Source organism: Haliotis rubra, unplaced genomic scaffold, assembly GCF_003918875.1.
Source record: "Haliotis rubra isolate DU_JTF1 unplaced genomic scaffold, ASM391887v1 Scf71, whole genome shotgun sequence".
In the NCBI taxonomy this organism is placed as follows: Eukaryota; Metazoa; Mollusca; class Gastropoda; order Lepetellida; family Haliotidae; genus Haliotis; species Haliotis rubra.
This window is the reverse complement of record NW_025767424.1, coordinates 1,165,529-1,184,243: the sequence shown is the minus strand read 5'-3', so window position 1 is coordinate 1,184,243 and position 18,715 is coordinate 1,165,529. Positions and strand designations below refer to the sequence as shown.

The 18,715-nt window shown below is 38.6% G+C and overlaps 1 protein-coding gene across 2 annotated transcripts; it reads right to left on the bottom strand.

Moving 5' to 3' along the window:
* Window positions 1-5,132: 5,132 nt before the first annotated feature.
* On the bottom strand, window positions 5,133-17,912 carry LOC124259089 (BTB/POZ domain-containing protein 17-like). 2 transcript variants are annotated; one of them, XM_046693176.1, is made up of 4 exons: window positions 17,449-17,912; window positions 11,677-11,938; window positions 10,316-10,414; window positions 5,133-9,765 (listed from the first exon to the last, which is right to left on the bottom strand). In XM_046693176.1, the coding sequence occupies exons 1-4, from the start codon at window positions 17,450-17,452 to the stop codon at window positions 8,667-8,669; spliced, it is 1,464 nt and encodes a 487-aa protein (XP_046549132.1). In that variant the 5' UTR covers window positions 17,453-17,912; the 3' UTR covers window positions 5,133-8,666. The 2 variants fall into 2 exon arrangements, with proteins under 2 accessions (XP_046549132.1, XP_046549133.1); XM_046693177.1 differs by having other exon boundaries at window positions 17,819-17,912.
* Between the last annotated feature and the right edge of the window lie 803 nt (window positions 17,913-18,715).

The window sequence follows — 18,715 nt, the reverse complement described above, 5'->3', positions numbered from 1 at the left end:
AAATGACAGCCAAGGAATGAGTGAGGGTTTACGCCACTTTTAGGATTATTCCAGCAATATCACGTCTCTAGACACCAGAAATGGGCTTCACACATTGTACCCACATGACAGCCAGGAAGTAGAGAGCGTACATATGTACATGTGAGAACAACAAAGTGATAAGATAACAATGGAGGAAATATAGCTGCGAGCAGCGATGTAGGGCTCCTTGGATTTACTTCTTTGGAGCCTTTTGCATCTCTCACATATCTCATGAATGTAGTAATGGTATTAGTTAATATGAATCATATCACTGCTAGTCGAATGCTCTTCGACTGGAAGTACTGGGAGGTCATTAAGTTTCGATAAACTCATCACAAAACCTATTTTCGTACATTAAATAATATCACTTAGGTATCATGAATATCAAAACAGAAGAACCCTTTGTTCAAACAGTCAGAGAAACAAAAAAATTTTGTGGCCTCAACTATATAATTTGAAAGGTTCACTGTGACTGACATTATGTGAATCTAAATGTACGTCACATGTAGCTGACAAGTCGTGATGACTCGATTATTTACAGACCGCGGACATACAGCTTGAATATTGCTGAGTGTGGCGTAAAACTAAACTCACTCACACTCACGCTCACGCAAGTGAACTTGTGATTACACAGCAGTTAAGGCACTTCAGTAGTTTTGCATCAGTATCCATTACACTGTTACACTCGATCTGTTGCAACTGAATTCGTTAATCGAGAGCAGGTATATATACTGGAAATACACCTAAACTCGATACAGGTCACCTATGAAGTTTTAAAATCCATGCAAACAGCACCGAATTGTTAGCAAAAGCGTATTACTCTTCGGGCATTGCAAAGTCGGCGCCTGGTCGTTGTTGAACGATTTTACTAGCGCTTACTTCAGCTAGACCAGAGTTTCCCCCCTTAGACCACAGCTACAACTTTTACCCTGACCCGGAACGCTCAATCATTGACAATCTTTAAATACTGCCTAAAGACATAACCCTTACAAAAGATTGAATTACAATGAAGGAATAGCACCTGTACTGCAGTGTATTTTAATTTTGTGTAGCGCTAGCTCTCGTCATTGTCAATTGAAATTTACATCGTCTCCAATATCTGCACGTGGACTACGCTTTGCAGTGGTAGTCTCTTTATAGGAGATATCGTCCTTGCGCCTTCCTTCAGACTGTCGCATGCTTTGCACGGGTAATCTGCCGTGCCGTAAATGTCGATGACACTTATGACACATTCGGCAATGTATCCCTGAGCCGTCGGTGATATAAAGAAGTCCCTATTTCGTTAAATCTGCCCAAACTTTGGGTTTTTGAATGTAAGCATTATTTATGATGACTGGTACGTTGTTGGAAGACTTTTTGCGTGACGTTTCGCGTGTTCTGCCTGGAGTTGAGGGTCAGTTTGTTTGGCACTCTTTTGCTTTCATTTGGGGCACGTCTCAAACAGTTTTTTTCCCTTTTAGCTTCCATACGTTTTATCCACATGGATAATGTTGAACAGATGTTTTTGATCAGTAAATTTTATGGCGCTCTTCAAAGTTTGAAAGCCGTAGCGCTTGCAGGGTCTTTTGACATAGGACCAAGAACAGAAAATGTTCAACAACCAAAGGCAACTTCAGAACAAGCGTTTAAAGTGTTGTATGTGGTAAGTTTCGTTTGGCACAAAATAGCAAAGTAGCCCGTGAAAGTTTTTGAAGACAACTTTTGCCCAAAAGTAGCGTCCAATATGGCGGCCATCATATAAACATAGGCACATTTGACGATGCTACTGTGTAGAAACATGCATAGAAACAAAGTATGCAACGTTTGAAAGCCGTAGCCCTTGTAGTTTTAGTGCAGCACATTTTGGGAGGTATGCAGTCAGGATTTTGCTGAAAAACATCAACAAAAACTTCAATCCCAAATAGCGTCCAAACGGTGCATTTTAGCGACTTGAGCCGTCCAGGCGAAATTGTAGGCATTTTGATTGCGCATCTGCTCAAGAACTTTGGCACACATTGGAACATTAGTTTTGGAGATATTTGAATTTGAAATTGAAATTTTTGAATTAATTTTGAATTATCTGCCCTTTGCTATTGGGCCTACAGCCTAGAGATTTTAAAGCGCGATATCTACACCTCGGTGGGCATCTGGGTGATTTTTGTCAAGGCATTCTGTCCAGCGGTGCTCTCTGTAGCTCTGTTACAAAATACGGCGGAAGAATAAATAATAATAATAATAATAATAAAAACACGAACGACTACAATAGGTCTCCTGCCTAAAGGCAAAGGAGCCCTAAATAGACATAAGGAGATTCCAATCAGCCATGAACTGTGACCGGGGCACATATCTGCGTAGCGAAGTGGAGTTACTGAGTTAATCATCAGTGCCAGTATCTATCGAGCTCACTACCTAATCATTTTTACCATGGCGTAATAATACTCATAATATCAATCCATGGTGTGTCTGGACCAGACTGAATATTTCACAGGCAGCCGTTATACAGCTTTATATACTTCCATGTACTGTTTTATCAGTGCATAATCGACACAAAATCTTATGTTATCTATTTAATCAGTAACCCAGCAACAGGTAATACAACAAACACTAAAAGATGCAGGTCCAGAGACACAATCAGCCACTTCATACATCACCAAATCATATTGAGTTGGGTCCTCTATCCACCAGTGTGTAAATGTAGGGGACACTCTGGTAGCTTGGAATCCCATTAATCACTCTTAGTCAATCTGTGAGTAACCTGTATGTATATTCGAGTGATCCAGTGCTTCAAGTTGTAGTCGGCAGTGTCAGTCAGGTTAGTTAGTGAGTGCGTTTTGTTTTACGCTACTCTTAGCAATATTCCAGCAATATCACTGTGGGGACATCAGAAACGGGCCTCACACATTGTACCTCTGTGGGGAATCAAACCCATGAAGAGCCAGCGCATTAACCACTAACCGCTTTAAACAACCCCTTGGGTTAGTGGGATCCGGTAGTAACTTGGAATCCCCTTATAGTAAAGTGTATCCAGGTGTATCCTAGAGAGACCAAGAGTTTCACGTTTTTGTCATCAGTGTGTTCCAGTAAATGGAAATTGTGAAAACTCATAGCTTTTGTCATTTTTACTTGTTTAAGACATACTTCGCAAATATTCCAAGTATATGACAGTTGTCTGTTAATATTTGTTTCTGAACCAGACAATCCAGTGACTGACATCATGAGCACTGATCGTCACAAATGGGATATGATAACATGCATCAACCATGCCAGGAGTAGAGGATACTCAAGTTAGTTAGTCGGATCTTAAGCACCCTATTCACCAATATTCCAGTCAGTTTGGTAAATATGCTTTTAAATTATTCCAATATGGACGAGACAATCTAGTGATTGATAAAACAAGCTAAACCTTACACATTGTTTGATAACATGGGAAAAATAACCACAATCTTTGTTATTTTGAATGGACAAAACTGTCATTTTATGACTACATAGAAATGATTGTATGAAAACCGAAAATACTGAATTTTTGCCTTGCATTATGGTATAGGGAACCGAAGGCAAAATACAGCGGTTCTACTAATACCGCAGTATAACATTTCACCCCTAATGATTACCAGTTGGATCATTAGCTTAACTATAGCTCCGTTATTTTTAAATGAAACCCAGGCCTTTCCAAGCACAGGCAACCATTCTGACTACTGGGCTACTCCACAAGGGCAAAAGAGACACAAGAATCAGGAGCAATGATAAATAAGAAGTTTTATTAAATAAAACGCTGAATAAATAATGCAATGAGAAGCAAACAATGCTTAATCGTTCTACAGATACACATTAGCAAATGTGAAAACAATACATTATGCTGTCAGTAAACCAGTGTAAAATATATGTCAACTTACACAGGTGTACAATCATCCAGTGCATCTTGGACATGCAAGGAAATGTCACTTCAAAAATAGCATTGTGTATACACAAATAATCATAACATTTGAGAAAAAGTGACACTTGTGGAGGTTTAAGGCCGATTGAAATCTGCATAAGATAACACAATTTGGACAAAACTGTATTCCATGTTTAATGGCAACCTCATCATTTCTACCACTCCCATAATAAATAAGAAAAGAAAACTGTAATCTTAAAAGTGCTATTATTTCATACTGCTTTAGTGGGCATACTCGTGAACTACAGTTAAAGAAATATTTAACAAAATTAAAATTTTAGCAGTATTCCAGCAATATCACCGCGGGGGACCCCAGTAATGGGCTTCACACATTGTACCCATGTGGGGAATCGAACCCAGGTCTTTGGCATGACAAGCCAACGCTTTAACAACTAGGCTGCCCCACCGCCCCAAATGTAATGGAGATGTATGGTGGTGACGAAAGTAGTAGGATCCACAATCTTTCATGAATTCAACCACTGAAGGCATTTAGTACCTTAGATAAATAAAATCTGGAAGAATATTAAATATTTGTTTGTCAAAAACAAAGAACGCACTGTACTGTTCACTTTGCCAGTGTGCAACTACTGTATATTGTAGCCACAATGTTGCAACTGTTTTAACAAGAACATTTCCAAACAGGCTGAAATAAACAAAATCTGAAAACATCATCACAATTGTCAAGGACATCATACCAGTAAAAATATATTAACTTTGGATTCAAGCTTAAATGCAGATGATGAAATTTCATGCTCCTCAGGAAGATTCTCATAGCATACCAGTTGATTCCTTACTAATAAATATTAAATAAGCACCTTTTATGAAACATAATTGTAGATATACATAAATTATTAACAAAGTTGGTTTGGGAAATGCAATATTTGCTTAAACAAGTAGAGCACTATATCACAGGACTCTGGTTTGATTCTGTCATGATAATGCTCATCTGGTATATATCACCAACAACTTTATTGTAAGTGTAATTTTACTTTTTTTTTTTAATTTCTACCCACTCAACCTACGAAAAAGGTTAGTGATGCATTTGTGTAAATATATCAAATACATAAATTGCAATCAACCTCACCAAAAAAAGCTACAGCCACTGTTGGGCTACTGTTTCCTGATTGGCTGTATTGAGTGAGTGAGTTAGTTTTCATGCCGCTTTTAGCAATATTCCAGCAATATCACGTCGGGGGACACCAGAAATGGGCTCCACACATTGTACCCATGTGGGCAATCAAACCCGGGTCTTCAGCGTGACGAGCAAATGCTACCCCACCGCCCTGATTGGCTGTAAATTGACTGGACAGGACTGTGTTGCTTCACTTCCCCGAAGAATGCTGCTAATTTTGTATAATGTTTATGACTAAATAATCACTCTGTGAATAAATGACTTCAAACATATATTGCTTTTAAGGAATTATAAACATAAAATGTGGTTTGGACTCCTTGTATCCACAAAATGCAATTTTCAAATATACTATGAACTAAATTCAGTAATGTACAGCATCAGACATTTCATAATGACCCAACACCAAACATCACAGATTTACTCATTGCACTAAACTACAATCTCCATGACTAGAAATTGGCCTAAGATCTTTAAATGATGTCCCTGTATATATAATCTCACTTGACAAAATATTGTTGTTACCACAGTAACAAAATAAACATATTATTAACAAGGCTCTGTATTTAACATATCGCAGTAACATCCATGTGAGGGTATCAAGTATATGCAATCAAGTCAAGCAAATCATAAGGCTACCTGACTACTCCAATAACAGTCTCAAAAATAGTTTTGTTTTAATCTCAAAAAGCTAGCTTGACCTGACATTATATAAGGCTGGATTCAAAGCCATAAGAGACTGACTGGATCACACATGCTCACAACCATTATACTTATATACCTAGGCATAATCTTCATCTAAAGAAGGGAAGTATGGATGCCAACTTTTTATTATGAGGAACACAACATTACAGAATATACCCATACTCCTTCATAAAAATTGATTGAAATGTGAACCTTATATTTGGTGTTCCTTCTAAAAAGGAAATTAACACCCATAAATTCTCTCCTTTATGTTATCACCTCCAAATGCTACTCAAAAGCATGATTACGATGTCTAAATAGGTATACACTGTATATCCAGTTATTTATCGATAAATAAGCAATTTATACAGGCACATTACACTTGTTAAACTAAAACTCTTCAACAAAACATTCACAAGACAAAAGATGGGAGTCCAGGAGAAGGTAGAGTTTAGTTGATATATCGTGGCAAAACAGTCCATCTCAGCCTATGGCTTATCTGTCTCAAGGCCTCATGTTTGGTTTAGTTGGTATCTGAGACTGACAAAAAAAAGACTCTGAAATTGGCCAAAAAAGAAATAATACTTTTGAAATGTTTTTTGGGGGGTACGGTGGTTTACCATGTTTTCAGTGAAGTGAAATGTAAAAAACCCAGAACATACTAGATTTTATTGCAAGGTTTAAGAAACAGTGTATAAGATTTAACAAATGGAATAATATGTAAAAATATCTTTCTTTTAAGAAAAAGACAAATAATCAATTTGCATTGCAAATTACAACTAGATTTTCATGGAATAGTTTACTGCTAAATGCAATCATTCCTAATGACAGCCATGAACAGGTTTATTCAGTCACAGCAAAGGAGTTGTAGACACTTTGGCTGAACTGTGACAATATTGTACCTAATATTCCATATCACACACTATATATAATGCAGGGTCACATTCGACTAGGCCATTGTTAGTGCTAATATGATTGCAAGTATCTTACTGCAACATAGACTTACGACAGTCATAGTGGTACGATTGCTGTGAGGTAAAAGATGACTGCCTCAGCAGCCAAATACATCCTCACAAAGAACTGCTTGATATGTGAAGCTTGTTTGTAATGCATCCTTTAACCATATGATGCCATTTACCATTACAACTACAAAGGCACTATTTTTCACTAGATGAAAGGTGTGGCTTACACCCCTCTAAATCAATGGACACTTCAACATGTTCAAGAAGGAACGAACTTGGTGAGAAAGGCATGGGGGTGGCACTATTGCAGGTATGGCCGACAAGATACATGGCATATATAATTATGAGGTAGCATTCTACTCTACACATAAATGTGTATTGCTAGGCTACTTAGTACTTTACAGGGATCAATGCCAATGTGCCTCGGTAGACAACAACCAGAGTTTGTAGGGGGTCTTCAATATACTGGATAGAGCTGGCTAAAAAGGTCGAAAATCAGATAAATTATATGACGGGTAGATTTCCGCCCTTCTGATTGGCCCACTTGGTCACATGACAGCTTTGATGCTAAGCGATGTCAACCTCGTCACGTCGCGTGAGGTTGATATAACAATCCAAGCACCTCCCGTGGCTAAAAATAGATTTGGGCTATTCCAGCTGTGAACTCCGCACTGCGTGCGTTACGCTAGATAAGGAAGCGATAGGCATTGCTTTGTCCCTGTGACTGTGTTGGTTTATGTCCCATCTGTATCAAAATGGCAGACGACCCGACACCACGAAGATTCATGACTGTGTCAGTATTCAGTACTTTTGTCATATAATAAAACAATTATTGACTTCAGTTCGGTTGATCCAATGATTTATCAACCTTGGACATGTGATACTCACCTCGGCTACGCCTCAGTGACTATCACATGTCCAAGGTCGATAAATCATTGGATCAACATCACTAGAAGTCAATAATTGTATAATATCACTTATCAGAAAAATTATTTATGATTACCGACATAAAAATTGTGCATTCGATAATATTGTACATAAACCTTTGTGAAATATAGTTTTAATTTACTCATGCAACGCATTAAGTTAGGTTTTTAATCACGGACTGCTTCAGGACACTGTTTTGTTTGTCATCCATGCATAAACATATCACCTCTCACCAGTGGAGTGTAATGTTGAATTCTTAAAGATATTTTGCTTGAACTTACATCTGCCATATTTCTTGCTATTTAGTAAGCGATTATCAATCCTGTTTGCCTATATTGATAGCCAACCCTAACATAATAACCCTTATTTCACATGAGTTAAAAATATTAATGTTGAAACTTCCAGTTAGACAAATGTATGAAATAAGTCTCTAAAACAACATAAATACCAACCATAAGTTCCCATCCTGTTTACTTATTCAAACCTTTTGCTGTTTCTACGTTAAACTTCCCTAGGCACAATGGCAATGGTACAATAGAACCCTGTATGTTACCATCGTTACACAGGTTGCAATGCATACATCGTATATATCATGGATTAATGATATCCCTCAACCTTATGTGTCTACGTGAACTTTGTTGTACATTCATAAACATTAATAAATAATTTAGCTTGAAGCATAAATCAGAAATGATGTAATATCTTTGACATTGTTTTCAGGCTTCTTTTTATATAAATGGAAAGTGCTCAATCTAATCAAACTTTTTCTTGGGGACATGCATGTTTGAATATATTAACCAAGTTTCAGCATTAATAACAAATCTGTGTAAATATAATTCTCTGTGTAAAAGTGTAAAACTTTTCAAAACATATGTAAATTGGTAAAATTGTTTCCAGAATGATCAACTTCGAGCGAATGAACACTGTGAAGTACCTGACACAGAATACACCCATGCAAATATGTCATCAGTGTTTCAAACCTTTTGTACATAACATCCAAAATTTGTGATTTTCATTTTGTAGATACTTGTCACTTAGTATCACCGTCCAACAAGTGTGGTCCCATATCTTGTATTTTCACGAAGAGCTTCCCATCAAGGGTTCCATCAATTAGGTACGGAGAATCATCCTGCATCAGTTTGTCCAAGTCGATGATGTTTTCCATGGCGAGGGTCGATGATTCCTTCCCAAACAGATGGCTCATGTTGAAGGTGTAGGCAATGTACCTTACAGAATTCTTTCGGCCATAAAGCACCAGTGTGACATCAGTCTTTAAAGTAGTTTGGTCAGAAAACTTTCGACACAGTTTGAACGTTGTGGCATCGCTCTGACGATTCATGTACGTGCCATATAAGGTGATGGTATTGTAGAAACCACGAGGGAAAAAGTAGGCAGTGAATTCGGTGCAAGAACCTTGGGATTGACTGGAGGGCATGTAGTGGGTTGGGACGTGACATTCAACTGTGACGCGGCTGTTTATCTTGCTGATGCCTGGGTAATTCTCAAGCAAAAATGGAAAACATAGGTGGTATTCCTTACTGTAATAGTTCCTGAACTGCTCTCGATTTTCACAAACATCTCCACAATCCATCATCAGAGAATGGTGACGATAGGCTTGATTTAGCTTCTCTGCAAAATGTTCTGTGTACTTCGAACACAAAGGTGACGATTCAATTGTTAATAGATTTTTAGGCAAGATCATGTTAAATCTCAAAAGGGGCAAGATGTCTTTAAGATTCTCTGCAAGTGAATCACGGTTTTCTTCACAGGTCAGCCATTTCTCGACTTTGTTCCACAAATGGATCTCACTCAGTACCACAAGATCCGAGCTGCTAAGGAACTCAACAAGCTCAGTCTTAGTCATTTCATGCCAGTCGGGGGCATCAAGAATAACATCAAAATTGGACAGGATGAATTTCTGACAGATCTCTTTCAGTTTTTCCTGTCCCGTCATTTTGGCATACTGGTACCATGTTAGTGTTCGGTTTGTGTCGGGAGACTCAACAATGTGTCGCATCATATATTCGATACAGGACTCGCGCAGGGTAGTGATGCTGTATTTGTCTGCCAGTAAAAGGATGGGTAGAACTGTATCCGTCGACACCTGGACTGAGCCACTGTAGAGATATCTGAAAAAGACCCAGATCAATGAAAACAGAACAGTAAGAATAAAAATAAATTAAATGAAAATCATTTTCCAAAATATGAAACAGTGGGAGAGAGACGGTAAGAGAGGATGTCACTTACTTTGAACAAAAAATTTAGGCGTGGGGTGTGGGGTGTGTTGTCATTCACTTTGTACATGCTTCTCCATAAAAAGCATCATTAGCCATAAATTATTAACGGACCCTAAATGTGGTGTCAACATTTTAGGAATAAGTGTTTGAAGTTTCAGCTTTGTTGGTCCAGTCAGTAGATGGTACAAGGATTTACAACATGCAAAACACAAAAGATGCAGAATGGAAATAGATAAGATTAACATGGAAAACCACCCTCTTGCCTGTGAGTATCCTGCCTTACCTAATACAGTAATATTCTGGTAAGATCAGTTGTTTGGTAATAAACATATAAACCACTAATTTGGAATGAGCCATAGACTAGGACAGGAGACTGAACTAATGATGCCTAGACTGTATTGCTAACATGTGAACATATACTGGACAGAGAACTAGAACCTACTTGAGGAATATCCCGAACACTGGAGCACACTCGGGGTCTTCTGTCAGGTCTATCTCTGGCTCCTGAGATTCCACCCAACGCCTCTGGTTCAACATGGCTCTGAAAGTACAAGCAAACATTTAATCTGATGTTTGGATCTGAACAGAAACTGCAACACAAAAGCAACCTTCAGAAATGACTGAATTACACAGGTGTTCGAACTGAAAGGAACACTTTGTTATATACAGCAGAGTTAAATAAGTCTATTTTATGGCCTCCACAAGAGAAATCAGCAATTACCCCGAAAATATAATCTTTAGGGCTCTTGCTTTCACTGTAAACAGACACCATCTTTGGGGTTTGTAATAAAAAACAACCTGGCATCAAAGTACACGTCACTGACTGGGCCCAAGCATCATATAAGGAACTTTTCATATGGTGCTAAGACTTGGGGATATATGGCGCTTAGACCCTGTTAGTGACAATTTGTACCTTGATGCCAGTTTTTTTTGCATTACAATCCCCTGTGATGGTGTCTGTTTATACTGACTGTCTGAGTATGGTTTTACTCCGCTTTTAGCAATATTCCAGCAATATCACGGCGGGGGACACCAGAAATGGGCTTCACACGTTGTACCCATGTGGGGAATCGAACCCGGGCCTTCGGCGTGACGAGCGAACGCTTTAACCACTAGACTACCCCACGGCCCCCTATTTATACTGAGTGAGTGAGTGAGTTTAGTTTTACGCGGCACTCAGCAATATTCCAGCTATATGGCGGCGGTCTGTAAATAATCGAGTCTGGACCAGACAATCCAGTGATCAACAGCATGAGCATCGATCTGCGCAATTGGGAACCGATGACATGTGTCAACCAAGTCAACTGAAACTGACCACCCGATCCCGTTAGTCGCCTCTTACGACAAGATAGTCGCCTTTTTATGGCAAGCACATGGGTTGCTGAAGACCTATTCTACCCCGGATCTTCACGGGTCTATTTATACTGAAAGCAAGAGTATTAAACGATAATTTTTGTTGGTAACCACTCTTTTTCATAGTATTGTTGACCCCGAAGCAGGTATAGGAAGGGGTTTACGTCCTTTTCTGAACTGTAATATCAACTATTGTAGATGCGAAAAGGAGGATGAAACCAATTTGCTTCAAGAAGGTGCACTATGATCACTAGATGACTGATCTTAACACTGTGTTTTGACACGACCACTGATAAACACTATGGAAGAAAACTTTGCTCCACTTGGCATTCATTTTCTATCCTGAAACTTATTTATCAGAAATAATAATTTCTAAAGTGCAACAACAAGCCCTTCAGACATTGACGATCCACAATATATCAGAATACACCAAATATCTGCGACACTCACTCAAAGACATCACTGGCTGTGATGAGGATGAACCTGTGAGAGTAGTATCTGTCCCTGCCCACCCGTAGCACCAGATCGCTGAGGTTGCTGCTGTTGTAGAGAGCGCTGAACCGGGACACAAACGCTGCCTCATCTTTGATGGTCTCCAATGTCAGATTTTGTTTCTTATTCAGCCCCTCATCCTTGGTCTCTGGATGGTGACGTTTGGCAGGACGACTCTCCATTTTTCGGTATTTACTAAACGGAGGCCAGAATAGGTTGCCTGTAATAGTAACAGGAAGAAATGAGGTGAGGTGAGGTGAGGTGAGGTGAGGTGAGGTGAGGTGAAATTGGGTTTAACGTCGTGCTTGAGAATATTTCGCTCATATGACGACGTGCATGCATGTGTATGTGTATGTGCGGCTGCTTGTACTAGTCCAGACTGAAGCTGGTTTTATAGTGCTAGCCCACTGAGATACCATGCCGCAGTGAAGCATGAATACCCCCCTCAGACACATGATACTGACTCCGAGTCGACCAGTCCTTGTTGTCTCATTAATGCCGAACGCCAGGCAGGGACCAACAAGTACCATATTTTAATGTCTTTTGGTATGACGTGGTCGGGGATCGAACCCGCGACCTTCTGCTCTCCGGGCGGACGCTCTAACCACTACACCACGGAGGCGGTCCCAGGAAGAAATGAAGATACATGGACGGCATGGATAAACTAACAATAAACTAACAATAGGAAGGTAATATTTACTATTTCTCATTTAGAAAATGTAATGGTTGCTTTAAAAACACAGAAAATCTATCTTAGTGTAACACAAAAAGTAAAATTCAGTGTCTATACCTAAACTGGATAGGTGAAATGGGGTTTAACATCGTACTTATGAATGTTTTGCTCATATGATAACGTGCATGCGTGTGTATGTGTGGCTGCTTGTACTAGCCCAGACTTAAGCTGGTTTTATAGTGCTAGCCCACTGAGATACAATGCGGCAGTGAAGCATGAATACCCCACTCAGACACATTATACTGACTCCGAGCCGACCAGTCCTTGTTGTACCCATTAATGACGAGCGCCAGGCAGGGACAAACAAGTACCATATTTAAACGTCTTTTCGTATGACGCGGTCGGGGATCTTTTGGGACTTTCCGCAATCCGGGCGGACGCTCTAACCCCAATACCACGGAGGCGGTCAGTCAATGTATTGAACATCATAGAAACCAGTTCACTTACTTATTTCATACATCACCTCTCCAACCTTGATCAGAAAGAATATTCCACCATAAGATGCATAACACATGATCATCCTCAGTGCTACACTCGATAATCATCGGTTCACAATCAAACCACAACGCTGACAGATCTAATATAGAAACTGCCAATAATATTTATAGCTGCTTATTGAAACAGTTTCATTACTTTCAAATTAAACTTGCAACTGAAGCCATTAGTTCCAGCTGACCACTACTCAATGTAGGATAGCCTGAGCTATCAGTGATTGAAGCTCAATTCCACACAAAGATAGGATATTACATGCAGGATATGAACTGGTATATTTGATACACTGAGCTAGGAGAGAAATAATCTAGACAAAATACTTCAATGAGCCAAACTCCCCGAACATGGTTATTTTGATTAGTGATTAACATAAGCAAGATTAGTTTTGTCTCCCAGTCGCTAAACCACATTGTTTCAATTCCAACGAGCTCACATTGTAAAGCTTAAATCATCTATAAAGCAATTCTACATTTCCAACAAGCTAAATGGCTCCTTTCCTTTGTAGCAGCTTGATGTTATCAAATCATGTATTTACAGAGACTAAGCATTATGTTACTATGTTAGGAAACAAATTCAGTTTGCAAATGAAAAACTCTCTGTTTTGTACAGATTGTAATATGATCTGTTATCAACATATTACATTTTTAATCAAAACAAGCAGGTGTGTGTTATTGCAAATGGTTTGAGAACTTGGTAAAATTAAATTAAATCTTTGCAAATAACTTTGCTTTTGAATGAATATGATGCTATACAGGGTAAAGAAGAGTATGAGGTTAGGTGAAATGTGGTTTATACAGACTCTGAGCCGACCAGTCCTTGTTGTACCCATTATTGCCAAGCCCCAGGCAGGGACCAACAAGTACCATATTTTAATGTCTTTTGGTATGACGTGGCCTGGACCTTCAGCTCTCCAGGCAGACCCTCTGACAACTAAACCATGGAGGTGGTCTGAAGAGTATGAGCAACTCAGAGATACATAATCTAGTGGAGATAAATAATTATGGGGTGGCTAAAATTTTATAGCACTAATAACATGTGATTCTTTAACTGTGCAGCCTTGGCTACCACTTTTTAAAGGTAACAAGAAGACAAAGTCATCAATATCCCCCGCAATGGCAAAATACTCTTCATGATTATGTCTACGAGTTATGATTATGTCAAATATTTAGGTGTGTATATAGAAAAGTGGAAATAGAGTATTGAAACGTTTTTAAAGTTCTGCTCCAGATAATAGCACTATCACCAATTTCAGTCAAAGTGAAACTTGTTGCCATGGAAACACCAAAATATTTTATTCAGAATTCCAAAACTACCAAAAGGCACAAGTACACCACCAGATCTATCTATGTGCCAAGTTTGGTGAAGAAACATTGAACGGTTTTAGAGTTCTGCTCCGGAAAAGAGCACTACCACTAATTTCAGTCTAAGTCAAACTTGTTGCCATGGAAAACGCCAAAAATATTTTATTCAGAATTCCAAAACTACCAAAAGGCACCAGTACACCACCAGATCTATCTATGTGCCAAGTTTGGTGAAGAAATAGTGAACGGTTTTAGAGTTATGCTCGGAAAAGGGCACTACCACTAATTTCAGTCTAAGTCAAAATTGTTGCCAAGGAAACGCCAAAAATATTTTATTCAGAATTCCAAAACTACCAAAAGGCACCAGTACACCACCAGATCTATCTATGTGCCAAGTTTGGTAAAGAAATAGTGAACGGTTTTAGAGTTATGCTCCGGAAAAGACAAATGTGCGAGGACAGAGTCCATTTTAATACCCCCAAAAAGCGTTGTGGGGGATAAAAAATATCTATTGTTATCACAGTTTTTATACTTAAGACGTTCCTTGGTCCTGGAGATTTGCTGTGTGTGTCTGTCTGTCTGAATGTTTGTCTGTATGTTTGTGTGTATGTCAGCTTGAACTTGCCTGAACAAATGACGTTGTACGCCAACTGAAATAACCAATTCCAAGCTGACAAATCCTTCTAACAGGGAAACACAAATGAACATTTTATAATGTATTTTGGTATAAGGTGGCCAAGAACAGCATCCCTGCTCTGCTCTCCACGCAGATGCTATATCCACTTATCCATGGACACATTCATGACAGAACTGTGGTCAAAAACATTAAACAGCAACATTCCAGCTATTGGGCAGCAGTCTGTAAAAATTCAGTCTGGATAACATAATCCAATGATCAACATCATGAGGAATGATCTAAGCAATTGGGATACCATGACATGTGTCAACCAGACCAACTGACTGACAAGCCGATCAGCTGATCGCGTCATCGCCTCTTTACGACGCATCTTGCTTACGACCAAGCATTGGTTGCTGATCTTCAGTAAACTAATCCATTATTGCATTTATGACAAGCATGGACTGCTCTGGGCCTTATGAAAGTGGGATGTCACCTGAGCTTTCTTGTCACATTGCATAATCAACATGCAAACAATACAAACTGAAACAATACTGACCAGACCATTGTGAAAATAGATCCATTAAGTTAGGGAACACAGTAAAATCCTCATTTACAAATATCGGCAACATTGTCAATGTGTCTCACAGTCCACCCTCTTAACCTAGACTTGACTGCTTCATGTGATTAAATGATCTGTAACTTGTCATATCTAACTGACTACCTGTGTTTGTCGTCCAATCAACTATTCCTGTACACTATCACGGTTGACAACTGGATCTTTCCAACTAGTTTTAATTGCCTTAACTTTCTCAGTTGGTGGTTAAGTGACAGCAGATCTCACTGTTAATAAAATAGGTGCATTATTAGAATACAAGAGCAGCTGTTTGTGTTTATAGTGTGCTGAAGGGTATGAGCTTCAGATGTTGCATGTGACTGACTTTCTGACAACCTGAGGTTTTGATGTCCACATGTTCCTATTCTATCAGCTCCAATTGCTCATTTCACATGCTCTCTACAATTCTACTTTCTCTCTTCAAGTCATTCTACTTGTTTTCTACTATTCCATTTTAGATAAACTTTATGGATAAAAACTTCTCCATTTTGTGTGTGTGACATTTCGATATACACTTCGCCTGCACTTCATGTCACATTCCTGCTTGACATTGGTACAAGAATCTGTATTGAAATGTCGCATTGTAAATTGTATTTTGTACTACCCAACTTCTATAATTCCACTCAAAGAAGCTCTACAATTCCACTTGTATGAAAGGTATGTGGGTCCTAGTCATAACCCTAATGTTAAAAGTCAAACCTTTTTGGCGTCCGTAGAATCAAATTGACAAAAAGCAATCCCCCTGCAAACGGTTGTGATGAAAAAAAACCATGGTTTTTCATATAACAAATAAATAATGAAACATTATTTCATGTTTCCAAACCATAACTTCAAGTCTCAGATTCAAATTAGATCAAATCATGACTTGTGACAAAGTAAACGGTTACAGCCCTTGTGACAGATAAGTGAAAATGAAAACAGCATGATAAACAGTGTTTGAAATCTGGAATGGTCCTTACCAGAGTGAACTGAAACGTTAAAATGCTTGGGATGTCATCTAAAAACTACAATAGGAGAATTCAACCTTCACAAGAGTCAAACACCTCATACATACTAATGATGCAAAGTAGGCCATCTCTGTGCACATCACATGGACTGTACACCTCTGTAGTCCTTATCAACAAATGTAACAGTTGAATATTATAATAATCATTTATAACTAGCACCCTTGTGTAGCAGGGTGTTGAGTCATCAAACAGATGACATCCTTATCTTGTCAGCTAGCTTGAATCCATTATCCTTTGGACAATCATCAGTCAATGTCTTAAGTAATGAAAAGTGTGAAACCCAACTTTATGCATAATTATTTGTGAACAGCTTTGGCATTTGTGTTTATCATGTTCATAGGTCTCGAATAATTAGCTCCTTCAATACAGGTGATAATACTGCTGTGTTCATAATTCAATAGATTACATGTGGCTTGACCTTAGGACAACCTATTGACAATATTGAACTTTGGAACAGCTGTTTCAGTACAACAGGATGACAGGTGAACATAGAGGCATAGAAATTAGATCAAAGTGAGTGTGTATGGTTTTACATCGCTTCCAGCAGTACGGGGGACGTACGAGTTCTGCCTGTAATCCCCGCTTGAAATGTATATTCTATTTATTATGATTATATCTAGGGGTTAGGGTTTGGGTTTAGCGTGTATATTTAGCATTATTTTAGGTTTAGGGTTAAGGTTAGGGTAGACTTTCTATAAAAACCATTTATTCTTAGGCAGAGAATGATTAAAAAACGGGGATTGCGAGCGGAAATCAGAAATGGGCTTCACGCAAACCGGTAGTACCCATATTAGATTTGGCCTTAGATTTGAAGATTTGCGGCCAGTTAGATGTAATGTGCAAACATTTACAAAAGCCAAGTGTGGTTAACAAGTGTGACACTGTATACATGTTATTTGTGATGAAGGGTGCCAGTTACCGATCATTTAGATACATATAAAAGATTGTCTGCTGAAGATTCTCACCCATTTTGACAACACTGTGACGTCTTTCTGTCTCTCTTCATCATTACTGGCGTGTGTGGTCGCGTTTCGTCAGTTGGTGTTTGTCAGTCTCGTTCCAGAATTCACAATTCGCAACATTGAATGAGGTAGACTAGCTGAATACTAACGCACACTACACCAGAAAGACAATCATGCTGGGAATCTGGCGGCTTATATGTACCTTTGAAATAATGAGTCACTTTTGTTCTCGCTCCGGGACACTCTGACCTGGGACTCGTTGGCCGGAGTCACTTCGCCATACTCAACAGTTGTCACATTTGCATATGATGTTTCCAAATGAATTAACTATCGTAATATATTGCGGGTGCAAAAACGTGGGTCAATGATGTACCTGTATTTTACTCAACTTCCTCAACAAACGTAAACTTCCGTTTAGCCGCTCTGATGGGAAATATTCATCAACATACTTATGGCGTCCGTTGTCTTAAGGCCAAGGGAGACAACTCTGAAATAGAACGTTTTTACGAGCTCAAGTAACTTTCTACGAGTTCGAATACCACAGAATTGTTTACTTTTGAAAATATCACTTACTTTCACTTTTTAGTAAAAAAAATAATTCCTTAAATATCTCTAAGTAATCTCACTGTGAAGCCAAAAGTTGCAAAATGTTAAATTTGTGTTTGTATAAATTTTTATCTATCCACCACAATTCATGAACTGAGAAAACAAATGATTGCTCTCCAGGCCCTGTTATATTACACTTAATGTCTACATCTAAGTCACAGACTTGGACTTACAACAGTGATAAGGCTATGATCAATTCATGAAACATGGCCCGGATCAGGTTGTTTCAATAAAGCATTCCAAACTTAATGACTTCCATTTAGTAAAAAAATCCAGGTGGCACACATTTTCCCATTAATTACAACTGAATATGAAATTATTTTTTTATTTTAAAATTATTTTTTTTTATTCATTTCAGATAGGTACACAAAGACAGGGAGTACACAACTCCATGTTAGGGCTGGTTACATTTTGGCAACAAAGAGTTACAAATTTTCAAAGTAAGAAAATATAATGTCTTTCAGTGGCATTTAGAAGTTGTACATTGATGTCCAAGATATTTTTTTATGGATTAAACTTCTTTTTTAATTTCTCTCACAACGTTTCGAGACCATTCCAGGTCCCTTCATCAGGTGAACTGGCAGTTAGGACTATGACGTCGTCACTATGACGTCATTACTGAGTTATGACGTCACAATGCAAGTGACATCACAGTACACTAGGG

Bases quoted from the DNA above. Each gene is read 5' to 3' on its own strand.
- LOC124259089 (XM_046693176.1), bottom strand. The intron at 10,415-11,676 runs GTGAGTGTCGCA...TTGTACTTTCAG, and splicing joins ACAGCCAGTGATGTCTTTGA to AGCCATGTTGAACCAGAGGC. The intron at 9,766-10,315 runs GTAGGTTCTAGT...GGTCTTTTTCAG, and splicing joins GTGTTCGGGATATTCCTCAA to ATATCTCTACAGTGGCTCAG.